Source organism: Stegodyphus dumicola, chromosome 1 (genome assembly GCF_044657685.1).
Source record: "Stegodyphus dumicola isolate Sdum_Otavi_A_Nest chromosome 1, ASM4465768v1".
Taxonomy (NCBI): domain Eukaryota; kingdom Metazoa; phylum Arthropoda; class Arachnida; order Araneae; family Eresidae; genus Stegodyphus; species Stegodyphus dumicola.
The window spans coordinates 284,481,304-284,506,865 of NC_140768.1; the positions used below are offsets into that span (position 1 = coordinate 284,481,304).

Genomic DNA, 25,562 nt, shown 5'->3' on the forward strand with positions numbered 1-25,562 from the left:
ATTTGAATTTCACCAACTGGCCCAGTAGAACAGGAGATATAGAACTGTCCCATTTCAACAAAGTGCAACAAAAACGTGTATAATTTAATAGGCGTACAAGAAAGTCACACCGTCCACATCAAATTTTTGTTTATTATTAAAGTTTGATTCCAAAACTTTTTTTAACTGCTTTAGGGGGTGAGAGAACATAACAGTGAAAACTGTTTAACATGAAACTGAGGGGACTGAAACATTTTTTTTTGTGTTAAAGGACATTACAATATATATATATTTAACAAAATTAAGTTTATTAGAGTACATTTTATTTACATAGATATGTATATATGCATGTATTTAATAAAAATCTATGAAACAAAAGCATCCACAAGAACTTAATTTAATACAAAATTTATAAGTTTTTTGAAAAACAAAATATTTATTGAGGTTTTGGAAAATAATCTGATATTTTCATTTGCATTGTCTTTTTTTAGCATCAGATTGTCAAACAATTGTTCGATGTCGTCCATTTTGTTATTGATTTCACCATTGGAATGTGCGTCTAAATAACCAAGCATACTTTTCATGATGTTCCTAATTTCGGATGATGTGGGAACAGAAGCTGCATTATTCATTTCATTTTCGTAGTCCAAATCTGCATCAATGATGTTTTCTGAGCTTTGAACAAACTATAAACTGTCTTTGTCTGCCATAATTGGGGCTGTACACACATTATCATCATCTACTGCAATGAATTATTCCGATGATACAGTAGAACAGTCCAATAATACAGAAAGTTTCTCAAACATTTCAATAAATGTCGGCTCGGTTTCAATATCCTCCTTGTCCATTTCTTTTGGTGTGAATGAAACTCGCCGATTTTTATACACACTACAATGCACTCATCACCAAGTTCCAAAGCCAACTGATGAGAGATGGGAGGTTTTTGTATGTCATTCGTAGGTGTGGAGGATGAAAGTAGCTTAGACAAACAAAACTGGCTCGTGTCACAGACTATTCCGAGGGTATTTCAAAGCCAAGTTAGCATCCTTTATCCTTTCTACAAAATCTGTGAAGCCAACTCTTTCCTTTTAGACTCCTCTTTAACCCCTCAACTGCCACGGGGGTATATATACGCCTTGCTCAGCCGATGCATTAACTGCCATGGGCATACATATACGCCCTTCCAAACTACTATCATTTGCTTTGTGCTGCTATCCGTAAAATTATTCGCAACAACACCTTGACAAAGTATGCGAAGGAGGATACTGTTTCAGAGAAGTGTGGGGAGAAATTGGAGAGAGGGGTGCGTCTAAAGTGATGAAAGTAATGACTGTGCAGTATTGGCTGGAGTTTTTTGAATAAAACTTTTTTTTTTTAATTCTGTGTCCTCCGTTTTTGTTTACTTTTTTTAGTAGGTTCCAGGAATAAAGAAAGATATAACAGATGTTTCAAGCCCATTTATCTTTTGTGAATTATTTTTTGATGAACTACTCATGCTTCATATTGTTACTGAAACTAATTTTTGTAGACAAGTAAATGAACCAACACCTTGCAAATGAAAAATCAAGAACAAAATCGTGGCATTCAACCAGTTCAGAAGAAATATTTTTTTTTTTTTTTTTTTTTTAGGCATACTGATTTCACAAGATATAACACTGAAACCTGATATTGCACTTTACTGGTCTAAAAATGAATTGATCGAAACTCCATTTTAGGGATCTTTTCTATAATAAAGCATTATTTTTATTATACTTTTACACAAAACATTAAATTTTGTGCATTTATTTCTTTCTTTTATTCTTTATTTTGTGAAAGTAAACAGTTTTTAGAAAGTAAAACTTGCACTTATTTTCCCCCTAATACATCACATAACTAAGAGCACCTGTGTGAAAAACCATGGCACTGGGAAATGAATCTTGTACGTTTTCTGCGGCAGTTAAGGGGTTAATCTTGCCTGCATGGCTCGTGTTTTAAGTATTTTGAAAGGAAATCTTTTTGTGTTAAGTGATTTTCGTTTCATATTAAGAGAAAAACAATGCAAGAAAATACATAGCATTTTGTCGGGACCCTTGTATTATTTCATGTTAACCGATATTTCGTCTTAAGCGTTTTCGTGTAAAACGCATTTCACTGTATTGAAATTTTTTAGAGACGAGGGACATTCAAAAAATTTTGATAACCTATGGTTTAGACAGAAAACAGAAAAGTTGCATTAAAAATTACTTGTACGAGTGATATCATTGTATCATCATATATAAAAAGAAATGACTTTTTAACTTTTCAATTACCAAGAGATGGTATTTGAAGTGCTTCCCATATTCTTGTAAAAATTTATAATACATAACCACTACATAAAAATTTTAAAAGAATATATTTTAAAATTATTTAAAAATATACTTACATCATCAATAAATATGTTAATGGCTCGATAGTAGCCTTTACATTGCCACGTTTCATTATGTGTCCCATACTGAAAGGACTGGAATCGTTTTAGAGGGCTCCCACACATCTAAACATTTCCATTAAAACAATTAAATAGTTGCAACAAAAATATGTTTAAAAAAATACAGATATAAAAAATATGTAAATTAAAAAAATTCACATTACCTGGCACAATAATTTCATCATATGTGGAGGGATAAGTAAATCTGCTTCTCCTGATATAAAGAGTGTTGGCCTTTTAACCTTTTTAATTTTCTTTAATGATAAAAACTGAAACAAGAAATAGCTTTGGTAAGTGGAATATGAAATTTGGCAGACTGAATAAATGCAAAAGATTAAACGCTAAATACATGTATTGATGCCATTAATTTTAATAAATAATAACTATGCAACTATCACTGATCATCACTATGATGTCACAAAGAATTGTAATATTTTATACAAGAGATTTATCACTCCAAATTCCCTGGATTGTAATATTCATCAGAAGATTTGGTACTTTCTGACTATGCATAAATTATGAAAAAGTTCTCATGAGACAAAGCAATACGTCACCAAAAAATTATGCAGCAACCCATGATGTTACCAAGACAACCCAGGTAGGTGCAAAGCAAATGTCTGTTCGGCTTGTGCCAAGTTGTACATATGCCAAATTTGTGCAATTCTCTGGTGTTTTTACGCAAAAACAGATTGCTGTGTGCATGGGGAGAACAACAACACAATAAAGAAAGATTTTTAAAAAAAGGTGTTTTATTACTTATGTTTCTTGCATTTTTATTTTATTGACCAATTGCTTCGATATGGAATTCTTAGGGTGCTTGCTACTTTGAAAATGGCTACTGCCTTTCACTTGGTGAAAAATTAGCTGCTGATGAATTAATGTATGCTCTCCAAAACTGTCAATGAAACTGCAACTTCTTGGTGAGGATGTGAATGATCAGAAAGTATCAAAAATTTAGCTATCATATTTATAATCAATTAAATTTTATGGCAAGAAAAAGAATTGTGTTAGCATACCTGATTTTTAAAAGCCCACACTGGAAGACACTTTATAATTTTCCAATTAAACATTTCTTTGGCAATATCTGGAATACTGGTAAATGTATTTTCAACTATCAGCAACAAAACATATTTTCCAAACCTCGGTCGGCTAACTAAATCAATGGCAACAGCTCCACCCAGAGAACGACCAAATACAATTATTTTTGACTTGTCAATGTAAGGAACTTGAAGCAAATATTGAAGACCTGCTTGAGCATCCAAGTAGAGACCTTAAAAATAAAAAAATAAAAATAAAATTCTTCAAACAATTAAACAAAATTTAATTACTACAAGAGTTCTATCATATGGTGTTAAAAAGTCACATCAAATACAACTACAGTAGAAGACCAGAAATCCACAATGCCTGGGACAAGAGGTTGTGCGGGTTTTGGGGATTTCAGAACAGAAAAGATAAATAATAATATTTAGATTTAAAGTTTAAAATAAATAAGGACATAGACAAACATTACGGACATATTCAGTAAAGACATATGAAAATAAGAGATATTTATAAAGAATAAAGTAATAGTTTTTTTTTTTTTTTTTTTTTTTTTTTTTTACATGTATCAAACATTTTTCTGATAGAGGTTTGGTTTCAAACTTTAGGGTGCTCCAAAGTAAGGTTTTTTTTTTTTTTTTTTTTTTTTTTTTTTTTTTTTTTTCCCCCGGGGGGGGGGATAAATTAAATAGAGGTGGGTTTTTTTTTTTAACCCTGTCATTGCTTTGTTTTGAAAAATTTAGGTATTTTTCACCATGTTCCAAACCTTTATTAAAAGATATTTTCTCACAAATTCACTATTTGTGTTGGTGTCAAAATCATTTTCTTGTTGTGTCTAGTTCAAAACACAGCCAAAAATTTTATCATTGGTCATCTCATATGCCAGTATTGACTCATCTGGACACATCATCCATTCAGTGATTTCTAGCAAAGCCAGCTCATTTATACTTTCTTTTGAATACAGAAACAATACTCTTGCTTTAACCTTTGTTGCAATACCAGAAAATTCCCTGTCATCATTCTTAGTTTGAATAAACAGAGAAGAATGGCCACGCATTAAGGCAGCCATTTACTAATGTTGTTTAGGAAACAGTTTCATGATTCTGCTAACAAACAGATGCAATCTTTGATGGTGAAATTTCTTTTATAATCACAAAATGAAATAGAATAGTCTCTTAGAAGAATTTTTTTCAGAAACTCTGATTTGTAGTGCCATTTAATACTGTGTATTATGTCTTGGTCCATTGGATGAATCAATAATTTAGTTATTTTGGGGCAAAAAAGTGCCACAATATTGTCACACATTAAAATCATTGTAGGATCACTGAGGAGTAGCACCTCGCTCCACCTTTTGTAAAATTTCCACTTTTTACATTACCATCAATGCTACGTTATGTTTTTCAACATTGCAAGAAATAAAATCAAGAATGCATTTCTTACCTACCACTGTATTTAAGAAAGACCGAAATTAAAAATACTTTTAATTTTATTTACAAAAAATCTGGGCATAACAACAAAACAGCAGCACTAATCAACCCTGAGGAGAAACAAAGCTCAGAAAACACAACCACGTAAGTCATGAATTTGAGAGAGAAGTTTAGTGAAATCATCTGCTTCTTTACTTCAATGCAGATTGAAGAAGAAGGGGAACTTACCAGGATGTCAACAATTTGGTAAGTACTTCTGTTATAATATAAATATTTGGTAAATATTTCTCTTTTCTTCGGTATTTCATTATCCATGGTATGGTTTCCTAAACATATAAACTGAATGTTTACATTTTGAGCGGTTGCATGAATTTCGGGAGTTGGCAGATTTTTGGTATTTGACTGTATACTGTATATATAACTGAATCTATTCATCATACAGATTAAAAACAGAATAATTCTATTTTATAATACAATAGAAAAAATAGAATGATTATATTTTTAATCTGTATAGTATTACTCATAGTAATACTCCAACAACTTTTAAAATTTCTATGCACCTACTACCTTCTTAAAATTAAAAAATATCTTTTTTATTTAAAAAAGTTTTCATAAGAATGGACCACATGAAATTTTATTAATGTTTCACAGAAGAATAAATATTTTAGAATAAAAACATCTCTACATCATTATATTTTTAGTGAACAATAAAATTTAAAGCAGAATTTACTACTTATAAGAAAGAAATTTAATACAGAGCTGGGATTAAACTAAGATAAAATTTACCTTTTTACAGTATTTGAAGAAAAAACATTCTTACATTTGAGCTAAAACAGCAAAATTTCTTATCAAGGAAAAGCATAATACAGTTAAATATCATTCGGTAAATTTGTAAGAATTTTTTCCTTAGCAAAAGAAATCATACAACTTTAGTTATTATTAACAAAATTCCAGTCAAGTACAAATATAACATTAATCATGTACAACAATCATGAAATGCAAACTCACTAACTTTTGTAACAATATCAAAATGTCATATAACTGTAATCTGTACATTATAATAAATTTTATCTCACAAACATATTCAGTCAATACAGAAAAGCCATTGAAAGCTAAGAATAAAAAGTACCTTCTTCACTTGGAGTACCTTCACTGTGTCCATAACCACGATACTCAAGCAATAAAACATTACAGCCACAATACTGGAAAAATCCCTGTGCATTGGGTAACCTGTTAAATTACAAAAATATTTTATAGTAACAATACATTCTTAATATGAAAATGCTTGATCATATTACAACAGAAGCATTAAGTGAGAATTAGATGAAAAAATGCCAAATTAACATCTCACTTAAAATGTCAATATTAAATGCATAATATTTGAGATTTCCATAAAAAAATGCAAATGTTCACCCATTTAATCAACGTTACATAATCCAATTCAAAATTATCTCATTCAAAATTTTTGGTATATTGAGCCAAATATTGCTCACAGATGAAATGCATTAAAAATTAAAAATCATTTTTCACAGTAAAAATTTAATTTCTTTAATTCACTACAACTGTAAAAAAAATTCATGATCCTCCAATAAGCTTCTTTACATTTTTCCTGGTAAAAGTATATTAAATTCACAAAATAAGAGTAAAAAATATCCTCCATAGCGTTGTTCGACCATATGCATTTCCTTTCTACAAACAGGACACCTATTAATGGCAACTAAGTAAACCTTCATTTACAGACCAGTCAAGTAATGCTCTTTTCTCCTTTCTTTCCAAATCGTACAGAAACTTCAAATTAATCTTACCACATTCGGCCATTTTACTGTCTAAACCACAAAATAAGCAATATACTCCCTAACAACACACACCACAAGCCCTTACAAATTTATTGCAATCATGCAACCAATTACGTCATAATAGGGTTTCCATAACATTCAACTACCTAGGCTACCATAAACGAAACAACAACTTGACGATAAATGAAACAATTTCACGATAATACAAGGGGTACCCTTCTCTTTACTCTAACCTTTCTTCCTTATAAAATTGAAGTTATTTACTCCTCTCAGTTTTCTTCCCATGGTCATGTCCCAAATCTCCTTTAAATGCAAAGTAATCTATATTCCTATGGTTTGCTGGGTCACTTTGCATTCACTGCTGAGTGTTCCTACGAGTTTTCCCTTTGCAATATGAATATCAGACAGCTTCTCTCAGAAACTTCTTGACAAATGCCTCCCTTTCCTTGGGCAGATTACCCACCTGCATTTTGCTATAATCAAACAATGAAATAAACTTGCACTTACGAATGTTTAGAAAACGGATAAAAGAAAATTTTGTTTTAGAAAGTCAGTCTATTTATTTGGAATAAAGCAAACTAAGCTTTTTCATATTTCACTTCATGCTTCAAAAACTAATATAACAGAAGACCAAAAATCTGCCAGTCCTTAAAATCAGTGCAGCTTCTCAAATGTCAAAAGAAAAATACAGATGGTTTTTGTCAATTTTAGGTGATACGGTGATATGTTCCTATATTTAGTATTGAAGCAAACTACAAAATTATATTGATAATTGCTTTTATTAACTGTTGCCAAATAAATATTTTGCCAGAAGTCACTAAATTTTAATTTTAATTGTGTTGTTTCAACAAAGCAAGATTGCAATGAATAGAATTCTGGTACTCTTTCATAATGGGGAAATAGCCAATGATTACAGGATAGAAGATATCACATACTGTGAGATAGTACCTTACACAGTGAGCCGCATCAGCCTTTGTGACTTAACATGTTTTGATCCATACTTGTTTTTCTGCGAATGTTGAGAAAGAAACCAAAACAGATTTTATCATCTGGCAACTGTGAAATAAGCAAAAGTCTACCATAAAATACTGTTGTGAATTTTATACATAGATAGAATGATTTTAGTGCAATTATATGAGACTGCTGCATTTTTCTTTGTATTGTAACAAGAAAAATCTTAAGAGAGAAGCTATGCCAGAAAAGTAGAAATATATGAGCAAATCCATTTAGCATTGTGTAAATGGGCATCTTGGTAATTTGGCAAGATATCACCAAACTGACAATTGTTTTGGTGAGAAATCGTCAATAGTCGCCAAGAGCATTTTGACAACATTTTGGTCCAGTCCCTGTATCACCATAACAGGTGTAACTGAATAAATGTAATTGATCACTATATTAACTGTAAATATAATTTGACTCTCATACTGCTTTCCAATAATTTTGAGAAGCAGAAAGTACTAGAAATATCTCAGCAGCCAGTCAGAAACTATATAAGGCCAGACAGAGTATCTACTCTCAGTTGTTTAGTTACTGATGTTGAGAGCTGTTAGTTCAGCATAAACTGAGATATCTTCATTAGCTTTCTCTTTAGATGCACTTTTCTTTGTGTTGTGTTTAACATTCTTAATAGTTTGAAGTGAAACTACTGATTTTTATTCTGCGATACTGTGAACACTTGTATGAGTATTTCTGTGGAAAATTCCAGGACTTTGAAGTGTTTATTTGATGAAAATAAATGCTATTAACGATTATCAAACCTGTATGCATTCAGTCTGTTATAGAGCTGTATGCATGCAACACTTTTTGGTGTCAGAAATGGGATTGAATGCCTATGACAAGAATGACGGAGGAACAATTAAGGCAGTTGATGGCAGCCTTTGCTGCATTGAAAAAACAGCTAAAAGCTGGTCAAAAATCTGTTAAAGGGAAGATGAAAGCCATTCAAGTAAGATAAAAGCTGGTCAAGTATCTGTTAAAAAGAGATGAAAGTCATTCAAAAGAAAAGATGGAAGCTGGTCAAGTATCTGTTAAAAAGAAGATATGTAAGCTGTTCAGGAAATCTATTAAAGCAGAGATGAAAGCTGTACAAGAAAAGACTGAAGCAGGTCAGGAGAAACTGAAAAGTGAAATTACCTGCATAACAGAAAACAAATTTGAGACTATGCAAGGGAGAATAGACACAGTCGAAAACAGGGTTGGAGAAATTGAAGAAAGAGGTTCTTCCATCAAAGAACAAATTGAAGAGAGAGTCTCTGCCATTGCCAAAGAAGTTGACAACTTAAAGATGTGCATACCAACAGAAGGAATAATTCTGATGGTTTTAAATTTCTACCCATGCCTTCTCATCCCTCTCTGAAGCTATCGCCATATGATGGTAAGACCTTCTGTCAAGTATAAAAGTCAAAACTTTCTATAGAGGCAGAAATGAATGGATGGGATTCCCAAGGCAAGGCCTGCCATCTCTCCACTTCTCTCAGAACAGATGCAGAGGATATCCTTCAGACTCTTCCTGAAAACCAAAGGCTAGACTTCGAAGCTCTATCTGGTGCATTGGATCTGCACTTGAGGAGAAATGTTTCAAAGACTACAGCAGGTTTCAATTAAAATCCCATCAACAGAAGCTCACCGAAACACTTCAGGAGCTCGCCACGGATGTTGAAAGACTGTCTCATCTTACCTTTTTAGAATGCCCAACAGAAACAAGGGAAATACTGTTCCTGCAGTGCTTCATCGTTCTGAAATACAGAAAACTCTGCGAATAGCCGATATCAAGGACTTGAAAAGCACTCTAGAGCTCTGTTGATGACAGCAAATACATCCTGGTTGTCGTTGATTACTTCACCAAGTGGTCTATTCCTGATGAAAAGGCTGTCACAATAGCAGAGGTAATGTTACAGCTTTGGATTTCCAGGTTTGGTGTGTCTCTTCAGTCACATTCCGATCAAGGAAGAAATACCTCGGCTGTAACACGCTACTCAGCATTGGCAAAACCCAAACGACACCTTTACATCCCCATTCAGGCAGTATGGTTGAGAAGTTTAATCGAACCCATTCCTAAATAACCTCTCCCTGGTGGTTTCCAGAAATAAAAAGAACTGGCACAAGAAGTTACCACTCTTCTTACTGGCCTATCGCAGTGCTGTCCACGAGACTACCGGCTATGCCCCATCCCAGATGTTCTTCGGTCATGACCTTTGTCTGCCTTGTGTTGTTTGGTCGTATTCAGCTACTTGCAAACGTACAGCACAAATCTCACTCATGGCATAAACTCGTTCTTGGCATTTTGCATACACATCATTTAAATTTGAATTCAGGAAGGAAATTGAAATCAAAAAGGAAAAGAAAGTTTCTTATAATAAAAATAATTAATTAATACATAATAAGGTCTTTACAAACTTAGTGCAATTAGCAACAGATGGAATGAATATTTTTTTTTAAATCGAGTTGACAGTACGCACTATCTTGCCAAAAGTATCCAAACACCCACTGGAACGGACTCGGAGAGTTCTAAGTCACATATTTATATGATGTTGGTCTTCCTTTTACAGCAATGACAGCTTGAAAACGCCTGAAGAGACTTTCTACCACTTTTGATAGGTGGCCATAGAAAATGACTTCCAGGCATCCATCACAGCTGAAGTGAATGCTGGCAGTGAGGATGGTTGATTTGGCTGGCTGTGAATTCTGCGATCTAATTTTTGCCTTGCTCTACCCTTTATTTTTTGTATAAATACATTCATGTCTCCTCCCTTCTTTATGCAACCAACTCAAGATGAAATGCTATACTGTTTAGACCTACGATTTCTAGGTGCCTTTCTGCACCTTTAACACCTGTCTCCTTGGAAAATTATGTTCCAGAATTCACTGAGCACATCTCTACTTAGCGGGAACAAATCGCACCACCTGTGTGATATTCTCGGCTTACAGTGGAACTTCGAACCCTTTGCAGAATTTTTTTGCTCATGACAAAGAGGGACCTCTATCTTTCGTCTCAAATTTTGGTTTGTTTCTCATCTCTCTTGATAAATTAGAGATGTTTACTTTTGTGCAGTGGCAACTCTTGTTAAACTGCATGAACTAAAAATGAATGGGAGATGGTCCTACTTAATATAATTATACAAAAATTTTGGAAAAACACTATTAAAACACATCAATGCATACAAAGGTTAGAGCAGATTTTAAGGTACCCCTTGTATTATGGTGAAGTTGTTGTTTCATTTATCGCAAAGTTGTTGTTTCATTTATCGCAAAGTTGTTGTTTCATGTATGGTAGCCTAAGTAGTTGATTGTTATGGAAATCCTATTGTGATGTAATCGGGTGCATGATCCTGGAAAATTTTGAATCATGGGATGTTTTGTAAGTGCTGTGCTTTTGTGGTGTGTGTTGGTTTTATTGTTTAGATGGTAGAATGGCTGAATGAAGTAAGATTAATTTGAAGTGTCTACGATTTGGAACAAAAGGGGGAAAAGAGTGTTAATTGACTGGTGTGTAAATGAAGGTTTACTTAGTAGCAATTATAACTGTCCTGTATGCAGGAAGGATTTGCGTCTAGTTGAACGTAAAAACCGTTTAGATGGATTTGAATGGGTTTGTAGGAAAAAAGGTTCAGATGTGGCAATGCCAATATGTGGATTCAAGTTCAGATAATTTTAGGAAGTTTCTGGATGCTGTTAAGAAATTTTGTGTGCCATAGACTTACTTCGAAGGAAGACGAAGGAACTTCTAAATAGTGTAAGTGGATATTTGCTTTTTGTAGTGCTTAAATGTATAACATGTTTTTCCTTTTTTATGTTATTTTATTGTTTGGTTTAAAATGTAGTTTATTGAGATTATGTATTTTTTGTTTGCTTGTATTGTAGAATTGGGTGCTCCTTTGACTTTTTAAGTAAAAATATATTGATGTGTACATGGACAAAGTGAAGGGAGTGTGCAATGCAAGTTTGTGAAATTCTTGGATTTTTTTTAAGTGAAAATAGGTTGACGTGTACATGGATAAAGTTAAGGGAGTGTGCAATGCCATTTTTGTGCAATTTGTTTGTTATTTTTTTTTTAAGTGAAAATAGGTTAATGTATACATGGATACAGAGTTTGTGCAATTCGTGTTGTTATTTTGGCTTTGTGTAGCGGCGATTTTTGGTGAAAAAAATCGCTATTATGCAAGCCAAAATAATAAGTCAAAGAATTGCACAAACTTGGTATCCATGTGCCACAAAAAATCGCCAAGGGGTACCCTAAAATATACTTTTACCGCACTATTATAATACTAATATACTATTAAACTATTATAATCTCCCGATAATATAATCTTTGATATTATAATACTAATATACTATTAAACTAGTATAATCTACCGATAACAATGATTGATGTAAATATACTCTTAGCATAGTAAGCATAATTATATAATAATACCAAGGTTCTTAAATTTAGTTTCACACACAATTTCAAAGCATAATTGTATACTAATAATAGGCCTCTTAAATACCTTTCACACATATAATTTTGACACCAATAAAAACAAAATTTAAATCACTATGTTTCTTTCTGTCTCTTGTAACTGGCACACATAAAACACATTATATTTTAATTTTTAATGTTAGAAACTTTTTTTACAATACTATGTATCGTCTAAGTGTTGCCACTTCACAAAGGTTAAGACTAGCCACTTAAAAAATTTTAAATAGGACCTGACAAATAACCATTTTTCATACTATTGCTATCAGACAGTCTATAAAATTTTTATCATTCAAATTATAATTTTAAATTCATTTAAATTATAATATATTCAACAAATAATTTTTATAAACATCTGCAATATTACTATAAATAATGAAAAATATTCCTAATGCCATATATTACACACCTGATACACAATTATTTGGTTTTATTTGTTTTCTTGGCTTCTCATTGTTGTCAAACTTTTTTCCCAATTAAAATAATTTTTAAATAAAACTATTTCTGCGTACTTCAAAAATATCACATCACCTAATCTTGTTTTTTAGTAGCTTGTGTTTTGCAGCCGCTTCTGCCATGATAATTTCAGGACTAGTGTAAAAAATTCAACATCTTGTCACTATAGTTTTCCATATTACTCTTACAAACAGAACTGAAATTTAAGAATACTAATTGCACAAGTTATAACACAATTCACTGTTTGTCTACATGTAAAATTTCAAGCAAATTTGTGAAGACGTGACAAACTAACAAACAGACAACTCATAGACAGTTTCACAATTTCAATTTATATTAATAATTTCTGTTAATTAATTAAATTTTACTTTCTATCTGAACATATAAAATAACAAAAACATTTTATCAAGAATGGGCAAAAAAAAAAAAAAAAAAAAAAAAAAGATTTATGAGGAAACCACATATTCACAGATTTTGAAATTTACATTAATAATATTACAGATCATCTTTACCTGTGGCCAATGTTACCCGCATTCCCATGAAGATAAAGCACAGTTGGGACTTGACGGATTATGGATGCATCTTGCTTTATAAAAAAGGCATGTATTTTCACATCATCTGCAGTTTTTAGGAAAATGCTTTCAGCGGGCAAGCCAAATAATGATGGAAGAGGAACATACAGACGAGACTGAGGTGGCTGATTGGGATGATATAACAAGAAATCTCCTATCTGGAATACCAGTCCTATCAGAATCAAAGTAATTGAATTAAATATATATATAATTTTGTTCAATTAAAAAGTCATGCTGCTTATATAACCATTATTAACACTATGTTTATTTCTCTTTCTTTAAATAAAGATGATGTCCAAGCGTAAGGCAAGGAAAAAAGAGGAAAATATTGGCTTATCAGCAGATTCAGGGAAATATAATTACCAGTAAGAAGCTACATACTGATTTATTTTATCATTACATTTATTATCATAAGTTTTTTTATCGTTAATACAGTATCAGTACTGAAAAATCTAGGTTACAGCTGCATGCTATACTTTAGTAGTGTTCTGTTAACTTTGTAATTTTTGATGACCATGCTACTTTTTTTTTTTTTCACTTGCAAAATATTTTAACTCCTTATGCACCACAAAGTATTATATAAGGCTTACAGAAGTAAATATTAAAAAAAAATTATTAAATTTACGAATTTATAAAAGAAACAAGAAGTAAATGTAGAGGTATTAATTATGAAAAACCTCTGTGCAAACTTTCTTATTGGGCATAATTTAGTAAAAGATCATTCTTCAGTTGAGATAGAATTTAAAGGTGACAGACCACCTCTTAGAATTTGTTCATTAGCAATTGTTCTTGTAGCCCCTGCATCATTGTTCACATCAGTGCTTATCATCAGGTTCCTATCAAAGAATCAGAGAAACACTATACAGTGTTTGAAGCTGATGGTAAACTATATCAATTTCTAAGTGCTCCATTTGGTGTAACAAATGGAGATGCTTCTTTCCAAAGAACAAATGATGAAATAATTTCAAATGAAAAATTATCAGGAACCTTTTCCTATCTTGATAATGCAACTATATGTAGCAAGAATGAAGCTGAACATAATAACTTGGAAAGATTTATGGCTGCTGCCTGTATAACCTAACCCTGAGTGAGGAATAATGCACATTTTCTATGAAATCTGTAAAATTGTTGGGCTACTCTATAGCTAATAATATTATAAAAACCTGATCCTGATAGACTGAAACTGCTAATGGATTTACCAATTCCTAAAGATGTAGGATCTCTACAGCGAGCACTGGGAATATTTGCTCATTATTGCCGTTGGATTCTCAATTTTTCTGAAAAGATCTGCCCTCTTTTGACTAAATGACCTTTTCCTCTTAGTAAAGATGCTGAGAAAGCCTGTGGTTTCTTTTAAGGGAGACACAACCAAAGCTTCTTTAGCTGCAGTTGAGGATAATATATCATTCAGAGTTGAAACTGACACTTCTGAATTTACAATAGGAGCAACACTGAGCTGGTCGTCCTATAGCTTTCTTCTCTAGAACACTAAACTCTTCAGAATTAAAACACTCTTCTATTGAAAAAGAAGTATATGCTATTGTTAAATCTTTATGAAACTGGAGACACTATTTAATTAGAAGGCACGTTGAAGCTTTTACTGATCAAAGATCCGTGACATTTATGTTTGATCAGCAGCACTCCAGTAAAATTAAAAATGAGAAAATTATGCATTGGCGATTAGAACTTGCTTGTTTCAAATTTGATATTATATGTCACCCTGGAAATAAATATGAAACTGCAGACACTTTACCAAGAATAAATACAGCTATAAAACAACAAATATATCTAAAGGCACTACATGATGAACTTTGTCATCCCGGAATAACTCAAATGTATCACTGGATAAGATCTAAAAATTTTCCTTTTTCACTAGAAAAAATTATAAGAACTGTTAATTCATGCGTATGCTGCAGTGAAGTAAAAACCTCACTTCTATAGATCTGAAGGACACTTAATTAAAGCAACTGCACCTTTTGAAAGACTAAATGTATATTTCAAAGGTGGCTTCCAGGAACCGTTTCCTTCTTACTATTGAAGATGACTTTTCAAGATTTTCTTTTGCAATACCTTGCCCTGATATGTCATCTGCTACCGTTATTGCTCACCTGCAAAATATTTTCTCAATTTTGGGAATGCCAGCCTACATACATTCTGATAGAGGATCTCGTGAATTAAAATACTTCTTAACTTCACTTGGTATAGCAACAAGTCACACAACTGCATATAATCCTCAAGGAAATGGCCAAGCAGAAAGGTATACTGGAATCATATGGAAAACCAACCAGCAGGCAGTAAAATCAAAGAACATGGCTATCGAACATTGGGAGGGTGTTCTGCACCCTGTTTTGCATTTGATCCAGTCAGTCTTATGTACAGCAACACATGCCACACCACACGAGTGTATGTTCATCCATGCTAGAAGATCATATAATGGATGTTCTTTACCTACGTGGTTAACACAACCCAGAACAGTATTAATGAAGAACTATACACGAGCTAATAAATATGAGCCTATTGTGCAGGAAGTAGAGCTCACTGAGGCTAACCCACATTTACGCTTGCATTAAACTTCCAGATGGTCATGAAACCAATGTTTCAATACAATATTTAGCACCCAGAGGAGATACTCCTATACATGCCCATGATATCAGGTTAAATGAAAACCAACAACTTTCAGATTCTTTTGCTCAACAGAATGAAGATTTGGTCACTGAAGCTCCTGAACTCATATTGAAAACTGTAAGAAAATCGATAGAAGAGTATTCCCAGGATTGTGATTTACTGTGATCTAGCAGACATGAGGATTTTTATAAGATTTCAAGTGATAACTTGCATGAGAGTGAATCCTTGCATCCAAAAAGGCAGAGACGTCAGCCTTCTTATCTGGCAGACTATATAACTTATTAATAATCTTAGGGAGGGGTGAATGTGGTATAATATTTAATATTATTGGCAGAATTAAAATTATATTACATGGAATGGCAACAGTCATTCTTAGTTTAAATATTATTCTTATAATGTAACATTTGATATTCTGTTTTATGTGCAGTTTTAGTTGATTAAAGATTCATTTTCAGCTTTTTAAGGAAAGTGGTTTATTATATTTATAACACTGGTATTGCAGAATACTTTAATCTGGGATACTTTTTATGGCAGCTGTCAGTTATGTGTTAAGAGTTAAATTTCCTTTTGCTACATATTACTAGAAAATATTTTTGGATATTTATAAATTTTGTTTACAACATTATATCAAACTGATCATTTTCAGATACATTTTTGTCACTAGAATAATGATTGCAGTTCAATTGATCTTTGATATGTGGTAAGAAGTGATTTAATAACAGTTTGTCTGTTGATTAGGATGGGTAGGAAAAATGTTCTGCTGTAGGAGTTATTGGAATTAATGTTGCTATCTATAGCTTAGGTTGCTGCCACTAACTCCTTTATCACGTATTGTGATCAGTGCACGAAAGTGTTAAAATTGTAAATAGGTGAAATTTATATTGGTATTCATTTTCCATTATATATCCCAAACTGCATCATTTTTCCATTAGCTATACTTCATTATTACTTTAGTGCTAGTTTTCAGAAAGTCCATGAGTGTTGTTGTTGAGCAAAACATTAAGTTATAAAATATTGTTGTAAAGATTTTCAGTATTAAAGAATAGTTACCAGACAAACCATTTGGCACAGCATTTTGGAACCTTTTTTGAGTAATCAGCTAGTAGTAAGTCCTCAGTACTTTAGCTATTAAAATTCGAAGTACCAAAATTTCATAGTGCAACTTAAAGTCAGGTTAGGGTTTTATCCTAGTTTTACATCATTGCAACATTTCATGTGCTTTTATCTATTTAATATAAAGGCTCTAGTGTAAAATTGGGTGTTGTGAGCTCCATGATTTATATTTGTTAACGATATTCAACAGCCGTTGTGTTCCTTATTCGACAGAGTTTTGCTTTTGTAGTTTGGCAACAGTAAGAAAGATTACAATAATGTTTTGGTTTCCTTATGTGTGTAAGCAAGAAATGTAATTATTTATTTAAAATATTTCTTTTCAAGTGTTATAGAATGGAGTCAGATTTCATTTAAAAGCAAGAACGACTGAATGAAATAATATTCAGGTAGATTCAACCCAACATTAGTGGTGAACCGAACGTGATCTCACTGGATTTTGAAAGTAAATACCGTTAAACTTTTAAGCATGGAATTATTAGTAAAGAAACGTTCACCTGTTACAGCTAATTTTACTAAAAGTTTTAATGCCTTGAGTGATTTATTAAATCAGGAAAAACCTAATGAGGTAGAAATTCGATCAAATTTTACTAGTTTAAAAAGGATATATGCTCAGTTTTCTAGTTTCGATTCTGAAATATGTGATTTATTAGTTGCAGATGGTGATGCAGAAGAATATGAGCACGAGTATTTGATTATTAAAGAATACAATGAGAAGATGGATAGTATTACAGCAAAAGTAGATATTTGTATAACTAGAATTTTACAGGATCAGTGTAACCCGTTAGTTTGTTCTTGTCCCGTTCAGGTTAATAGGAAACTGAAATTACTAAAGATTGAACTCGTTAAATTTACCGGTGAAATTAAGGACTGACTTGCCTTTTGGAGTCAGTTCCAAAGAATTCATGAAGATGAAAATATAGAAAATGAGGATAAATTTCAGTATTTAATACAATGCATGTCGGAAGACACGAGAGCTCGTGATATTGTTAACAGTTATCTGCCAACAGGTGAAAATTATAATAAAGTGGTAGAATGCTTAAAATCTCGTTTTGGTCGAGATGAATTACTTAATGAGTTCTATGTACGAGAACTATTAAAGTTAGTTGTAAAAAATGCTACAGGCAATAACCGAAAATTAGACACTGTTAGACTGTATGATAAACTGGAATCCTATTTGAGAGCTCTGGAATCCATTGGTTTGACATCGGATAAATACTCTGCCATGCTTTTCCCTCTCATTGAATCTTGCATATCAGAGGACATTTTTAGGGTGTGGTTGCGAAATCCGATAGTTAGTACACTGGATGAGTCAACGGAGAATCAATACAGTGAGAAGCTAAAAAGCTTGTTACTGTTTATGAAAATGGAAGTAGAAGGAGAGGAGTGAGTTCTCGTAGCGAAATCTGGCTTTTCAAATAAATATGAAAAAGGGGAGAAAGAAAAGATGAATACAGCTCTTAATCAACCGACAGCTGCAGATTTATTTTCAGGAGTTTTTGAAAAGAGAAAACAAAACGTAGCTTGTGTATTTTGTGAAAAGGCACACGAGAGCAGAGATTGTTTTAAGGCTCAAAGTCTGAATTTCCAGCAGAAACAAGATATTTTAAATGACAAGAAAGTCTGCTTTATATGTCTAAGAGCTGGACATCGGTCAAAATTTTGCAAGACAAATATTAAATGTATTCTTTGTGGGAAAAGACATTTGGTTTTAATGTGTCCAGAACTGAAAACTAACAAATTAATGAATAATTCTCTTAAATCTGAAGAATCTTTTTTGAGTTCTGAAGAATCAAGCGATAACAAGATGTCAAATTATTGTTTCTCTGGTGAAGTTCTACTTCAGACGTTACAGGTTAGATTGAAATCAGAAAATAAAGAAAAACAAGTATGGGCACTCATCGATAGTGGTTCCCAACATTCATACATATTGAAGACAACTGTAGAAGAGATGGATATGGAACCAAATGGTAAGAGGTTTTTGATTCACACACTTTTTAGAGGATTAACGACAGAGATGAAGGAGCATCGTCAGTATGAACTTGACACTGAATTCTTAAACAATACATTTTCCTGTAAAATAGAAGCTCTAGATCAGTCTATTATTTGTGGAAAAATTCTGCGACTAAAGAAAGGAGGATCATGGGTAAAAGAGTTAAAGGAAAAGAAGATATGGCTTAATGATTATGCAGAGAATTTTTCCGATATCGAGATATTGATTGGAGTTGATTTTTGTGGTCATTTGTTTATGGGGGAAAACTCATTATCTTATGTGTGGCTTAGTCGCATATGAAACGCTTTTGGGCTGGCTGATTATGGGCAAAATGTTTGATAACAATCCTGTTAACACTTCTACAAACTTAATCACCTCTCTACTGATAAAAAATGCATCAATTGCTGATCTGTGGAACTTGGATAATCTAGGCATCAGAGATCCTGTTGAAATAAAATCTTAAGAAGAGACACATTAGTTAGTTATGCAACAGTTTCAGCGAACAGTGAGAAGGGATAAAGAAGGTCGTTACATCGTGAAGCTCCCTTGGATAGAAGAATAGGAGATTTTGAAGGAAAATAAAATGGTTGCAGAGAGCAGGTGTGCATCAACTGCGGAGAAAATTATTAAGGAAGGCACACATGCAGATTATGATGCTGTTTTCCAGGAATGGTTAGCGGAAAATATTATTGAAGAAGTACCACCTGAGGAAGAAAATAAAATCCCATGCCATTATTTACCCCATTGAGGCGCTTTCAATAAAAACTCCACCAAAAGGGTTCCACCTGTTTTCGATGCTTCATGTAGATCCGGACATTCTGCATCACTTAGTGATGTTCTAGAGAAAGGACCAAACCTCTTAGTGAAAATCCTTCCACTTCTACTGAGGTTTCGAGAAAGATCAATTGTCATCATTTCAGACATAAGAAATGCTGGCTGATCTTTGGAATATGGTAACTGCTAGTTTGGCGACATTTTGGAGGCAATAAAGGTTACTACCTAGGACTTTGGTAATAATGTGAGAGGTACTCAGTTCCGATTACGCATTATTTTGTGTGAGGGAAAAGATATGTCATGTGACATTAATGGACGAATTACAGTTCTTTAATCAGAAAAGGGGGGGAATTTGGAAAACTGTAGTACTATATTATTTTGTATTAAGCTTCCTTGTGTGTTGTGTGAAATAGTGGAAGTGTGCGTGCCACGTAATGAAGATTCTGAAGATTAGGTAAGTTAGTATTTTTAATCATTTGAGGATATTATTTTTATGCATTGTTCTAAATGTAAGGAGTAAGTAAATTAATATGATATTATTGGAAAATTGTTATTAGCAATGATTTAGTTTAAAGTAATTAGGATTGTAATCTAATTTTTATTAATTTAATGTATGTGCTTATTTATATTTTAAGTAGTGTTTTTTAATTTAATTATATTTTAATTTAATGATCGTGATTTTTTGAGTTATATGTTTGTAGTATTTTGGAATACGTTTGAGTAGAATACGTTGAGTATTTTCATGCATTTTCGTGAAATTTTTTTAATTTATGAGAAAAAAGCAGTGTACATGGATATAGTGAAGAGTGTGCGCAATATCATTTTTGTGCAATTCTGGGATTTTTTTTAAGTAAAAATAAGTTGACGTGTACATGGTTTAGTGATATTTTAATTAAATGATAGTTATTTTGTGAATTTTATGTTTGTAGGAATTTGGTATACGTTTCAGTTGAAGTAATGGAAATAATTTAAATATTTGACACTAAGTATTTGTAACCATTTGTAATGTTTGCGGTATGAATTCATTGGTGACGTTTATAATATAATAGATAATTTAGAGGTAAACGTTTTTGGATATTTTATTTATTTTATATGTGGAAATGTTCATCCTTGGAAAGGGTATATACTTTTTCGCGATTAGCTAATTTTATATATGTGCTTTTTACCGAGTTTAAAGATTCACAGAATTTTTTTGCATTTTCGTGCAAATTTTTGTAATTTATGAGAAAATAGCAGTGTAAAGTTAAGAGTGTGTGCAATGCCATTTTTGTGCAATTCTGGGATTTTTTTTAAGTAAAAATAAGTCGACGTGTAAATGGTTTATGTGTATGTGCTATTCTGAAAAACGCGTAAGGAGTATGGTATTGTGCACTTTTTCCCAATTTTGCTGTGAATATTTGTCATGAGTAAGCAGTTTTGTTAGATAAAATTTGTAGCATAAGTGTAATTCGGCTAGTAGATTGTTGGAAGGAGTGTTCAGTAGATAAAAAGAAAAGAAACATGTCTTTACTTCGTGAAGACAAAATGGCGGCGGGGGAAAAAAAAAATAGAGGGTTGCTGTAGCAGAGTTGGTCGCCAAATTTTCGCCAAAAAATCGCCAAGTTACCATAATCCAAAGATCAACCTAAATGCCTTCTCACAAATTTCTGTTGCGAAAGAAGATCAAGACTATTTGAGATTTTTATGGTAGGAGAATTTCGAGAAAAGAAAATTAAAAATTTACCGCCATAAAAGGGTAATCTTTGGACTCACATGCAGTCCGTTTCGCTTAGCTGCAGCTATTAATTTTCATTTAAAGGAATAATTCTTTTTAATTTAAAGGAATAATCTCTACGTGATGATTTTCCAGAAACTGTGCAGAAGTTAAGAAATGCCTTTTATGTGGATAACTGTGTAATGTCTTTATCTGATGAAAAGGAATTACTGCAATTTGTACATGAGGCTAAACAAATTCTAGCTTCAGCATGTTTTGACTTACATGGATGGAAATATACTTCTTTAACAAGAGATAAAATGGAAAAGGAATCTCACGTTCTTGGATTATTGTGGGACAGAAATAAAGATTTCCTTTTTTTGTAACATAGAAAATGTTTCCTTTAAGAAAGAACCTGTAACAAGAAGAAATATTCTTTCAGCTGCCAACAGTATTTTTGATCCCATTGGAATGTTGTGCCCAGTAACTGTATGCATGAAGATGCTAATACAAGAAAGCTGGACTTTTAAATTAAGCTGGGATGAGGTATGTCCTGAAAGTGTTTGTAAATGGTTTTCACTGTGGATGGAAGATCTTCATTTATTTATCGGAAATTAAAATTCCAAGATATGTTGATTATGATGGTTCCCGATATGGATTAAGTCTTCACACTTTTGTAGATGCTAGTAAATCTGCATACAGCGCAGTTGTATTTCTTCGTAAAGAAAACCGTGGTGAAGTAAAAATTCATTTAATTCAAGCTAAAAGCAGAGTAACTCCCTTAGAGAAAGCAACAATTCCCAGATTGATTTATTAGCCAGTTGTGTAGGAGCATGCAATATAACTTACATTATAAAAGAAATCAATTTGACAGAAGTCCCAACCACATGTTGGACAGATTCTTCAACCGCTTTGTTTTGGATTAAGAATGAAGATAATTGGAATACTTTCGTTAAAAATAGAGTTAAATAGAGGAATAATATTAATTAAAAATAGAGGAAATTCGAAGTATCACTTCAGTGGATTCATGGAAACATATTCCTGGCAGTCATAATCCTGCAGACCTTCCATCCAGAGATTGTTCTTCAAGATTTTTACTTACATTGAAATGGTGGGAGAGACCAGAGTGGCTAAAGCAATCCGAAGACAACTGGCCCAAATCTCAGATTCAAACCAATAGTGAAAAAGTTTACGAAGAGCGAAAGAAGGGAGAAACTGCTATGAGCTATGGTACTTACGACGATTTTCCAAGTATTCATAGATTTTGAGACTAATAGCCTGGATATTGCATTTCTACAATAATTGTAAAAATTTTTAAAGTATAATGAAAGGAAAGTTGTCTGTACAAGAAATTTCATGCCAACTGTTTCCGATTAAAGGGAACAGTCCTCATAAATCCGAAAATGTTAAAAGGGGCAGTGACTTTAAAGAAACTAATTTCAAACTAAAAAACTAGATGTGGCAATTTTTTAAGTATATGTTCTGTATTATTATTTAACTTATGTTGTGAGTATATTGAGTAGAAAGTTTAAATTTTTATTTTTATTTAATGTTTTGATTTTGATAGACCATTTTAAGAGAATCAAAAGGTGGGAGTATGTTGTGAGCTCCATGATTTATATTTGTTAATGATATTCAACAGCCATTGTGTTCCTTATTTGACAGAGTTTTGCTTTTGTAGTTTGGCAACAGTAAGAAAGATTAGAATAATGTTTTGATTTCCTTAAGTGTGTAAGCAAATAAAGTTTGGCTTTCTAAGCAAAAAATGTAATTGTAAGTGTTATAGAATGGAGTCAGATTTAATTTAAAGGCGAGAACGACTGAATGAAATAATATTCAGGTAGATTCAACACAATATTGGGTACCCCTTCGATTAGCAAATTTTTTTTTTTTTTTTTTTTTTTTTTTTTAGCAATTAAACCTCATTTCTAGTTACCATGATAGTTTTAACTTTTAGCTTCCTGATTTTTTTTAAATGAAAATAGCGTGATGTGTACATGGGCAAATTTAAGGCTGTGCACAATGTCTAGTTTGTGCAATTCAGGGATTTTTTTTTTTAAAGTGAAAACTGATCGAAGTGTACATGAACACATAGTTCGTGCAATTCTTTGACTTCTTATTTTGGTTTTGTGTAGCGGCCATCTTGAAATTGTGCCTCTCTGGCGCGGATCTTGGCGTCAAAAAAGAATCGCTAAAAAACAAGGGCACCCAATTGTAAACTTTTACCGAATACAGATTCAATAGTTTTCACATAATATTTTTAGAAATTCACATCTAAATGATATTGTAACATTACCTAGAAAACAATTACAAAAATCTGCATAATTGATTTTTTGACAAAACAATTATAAATATTCAGTACATACCTGATAAGGCGAAAAGGAACAATACTAATGCAATGAGACTTCCGTAGCACCAATATATAACAAAAATTACAAATACGGCAGCACTGCATGTCATCGAGCATTTCATAATGATAAACAGAGCTAGGTTGCTTACAATTTTAATATCCCTAAAACCTGTTTTCTTAGGAATCTTGGATACTTCAGTAGGAATTTCCACAGTGGCATTGTTTTGAAGACGAAAGGAATCATTTTTATCACATCTGATAGGAAAAGGTTCTTTTGTAGCGCCAAATGACCCAACATCCGTCTTCAACTTCGCCATTGATAGATATTAATACCTACAATTTGAAATAAATAAAATAGATAAAAGCGAGTTTATTATTAAACTAGAGCAGCCTATAACATAATCTTAAAATACTATAAAACACAGGTGTACCTTGAAACGATTACCATATTGACATACAATAATATACACGGATCTATTTCTCACAGCCAAATCAAGATCTTTCAGCTTGTTGGCGAAAATTTTCTCACGAATTTCACCTTTTCGAACAAAGAGGTTAGAGTATACCGAATCATTTTTTAACAATGAGTAATTTTTAACATTATTTTAAAATAATTTATTAAACACATACACTGTTTTGAATCTTTGCTGAACCATTAACTTTGCAGAAGTTTGTAGTGCTGTTTTGAATTCGGTTGAACTATCAATGGAGATACGTCAGATTTCACTTTTATGATGCTTATATGTAAATATTAGATGCAATTAGTGAAATATCAACGTCGACTGTCGTGAAAATATGCATGCTAAATGTAAAATAATTAGATGTTGGCAAACCATGGGTTTATGTCACCGATTACAGCTTCGCGATGACTGCTTAAACGGTATAATGGTTAGGGTAGCCCATATTTTACTGATCTTGTGGGAGCCTGACTGAGATACCAAAGACGTTCTTTGACCGAAATGCACGGGTTCGAATCAAGGAGAAGACATGGATGTAAAAACTGTCTGTCCATTCGTAGGAGGCAAAGGTGGCCCACCCATTAGGTGCCTATATAAGAAAGAGACCACCACATTTGGCTTTAGCAGTGGCCAATGCCGACATAGACAAGTGCCCGCTTTTGAAAAAAAAATGTTTTTTTGGCGACGAGTTAAAGTTAGTTTTCCATTTCTAATTTTATTAATTTTCTTCGAAAGTAGTTTTGTTATTTTTCATTTAATATTTGAAGGTTTCGGAACAAATTAAAAAATATTAATCAATGCTATGAATCAACGACTACTGGTTGAGCGATCAGTCTCAAAATAAAAACTACATATCACTGCGTTTAAGGGTAACAATAATGCTGATTTGTTTTGTTAGGTTTTATTTAATGTTTTATATGCCCTTTCATTTTAATTTTACTTGCTTACTTTTTTTTTTCCCTATAATAATTATTGTAAGTTTTGTTTCTTGGAAGAAGCAGAAAAACAACTTTTACAATGAGCTAAAAATATATGTGTTTAGTAGGCTTATTAAAGAATATTTGTTGGTTACAAAAGAGATATATTTTATTTAAGATCCAAACCTATTTTCAAACATAAACCATACTTTAGAATATTTATTAGTCTGTAAAATCTGTGATAATCCTGGCAGCATAATAGGGCTGTATTTGGAAATGGGAGACGCGCAATGTTTTCGTTCATATGTGGATTACCTGTCTGATTGCTTTTTTTTTTTATGCTTTTTACTAGATAATCGACTACTGGATGGTCTACTTTTCTGGATGGCCTCGTAACTTTGTGATCCAATCGCAAATAATCTGAAGGCATGTTTACTGAATTACGTATCATTCTAAAAATGGAATTGGTTGTTGAA

The 25,562-nt window shown here is 32.4% G+C and overlaps 1 protein-coding gene across 2 annotated transcripts in view; it reads right to left on the reverse strand.

The window, feature by feature from the left end:
* Bem46 (abhydrolase domain containing 13-like protein Bem46) overlaps positions 1 to 24,292 on the reverse strand; it is a 43,423-nt gene extending 19,131 nt beyond the window's left edge. Inside the window, exons 1-7 of one of the 2 annotated variants that reach the window (XR_004758035.2) lie at positions 24,143 to 24,291; positions 23,728 to 24,044; positions 13,107 to 13,338; positions 6,017 to 6,117; positions 3,439 to 3,692; positions 2,587 to 2,691; positions 2,381 to 2,488 (exon numbers count right to left, since the gene is read on the reverse strand). Coding sequence is in view for 1 of the 2 variants with exons in the window: in XM_035358276.2 (XP_035214167.1) it covers positions 2,381 to 2,488; positions 2,587 to 2,691; positions 3,439 to 3,692; positions 6,017 to 6,117; positions 13,107 to 13,338; positions 23,728 to 24,028 (1,101 nt within the window). In the remaining variant the exon portion in view is untranslated. Of the gene's footprint in view, positions 1 to 2,380; positions 2,489 to 2,586; positions 2,692 to 3,438; positions 3,693 to 6,016; positions 6,118 to 13,106; positions 13,339 to 23,727; positions 24,045 to 24,142 lie in introns of both variants that reach the window. The other variant, XM_035358276.2, reaches the window with a different exon arrangement.
* Between the last annotated feature and the right edge of the window lie 1,270 nt (positions 24,293 to 25,562).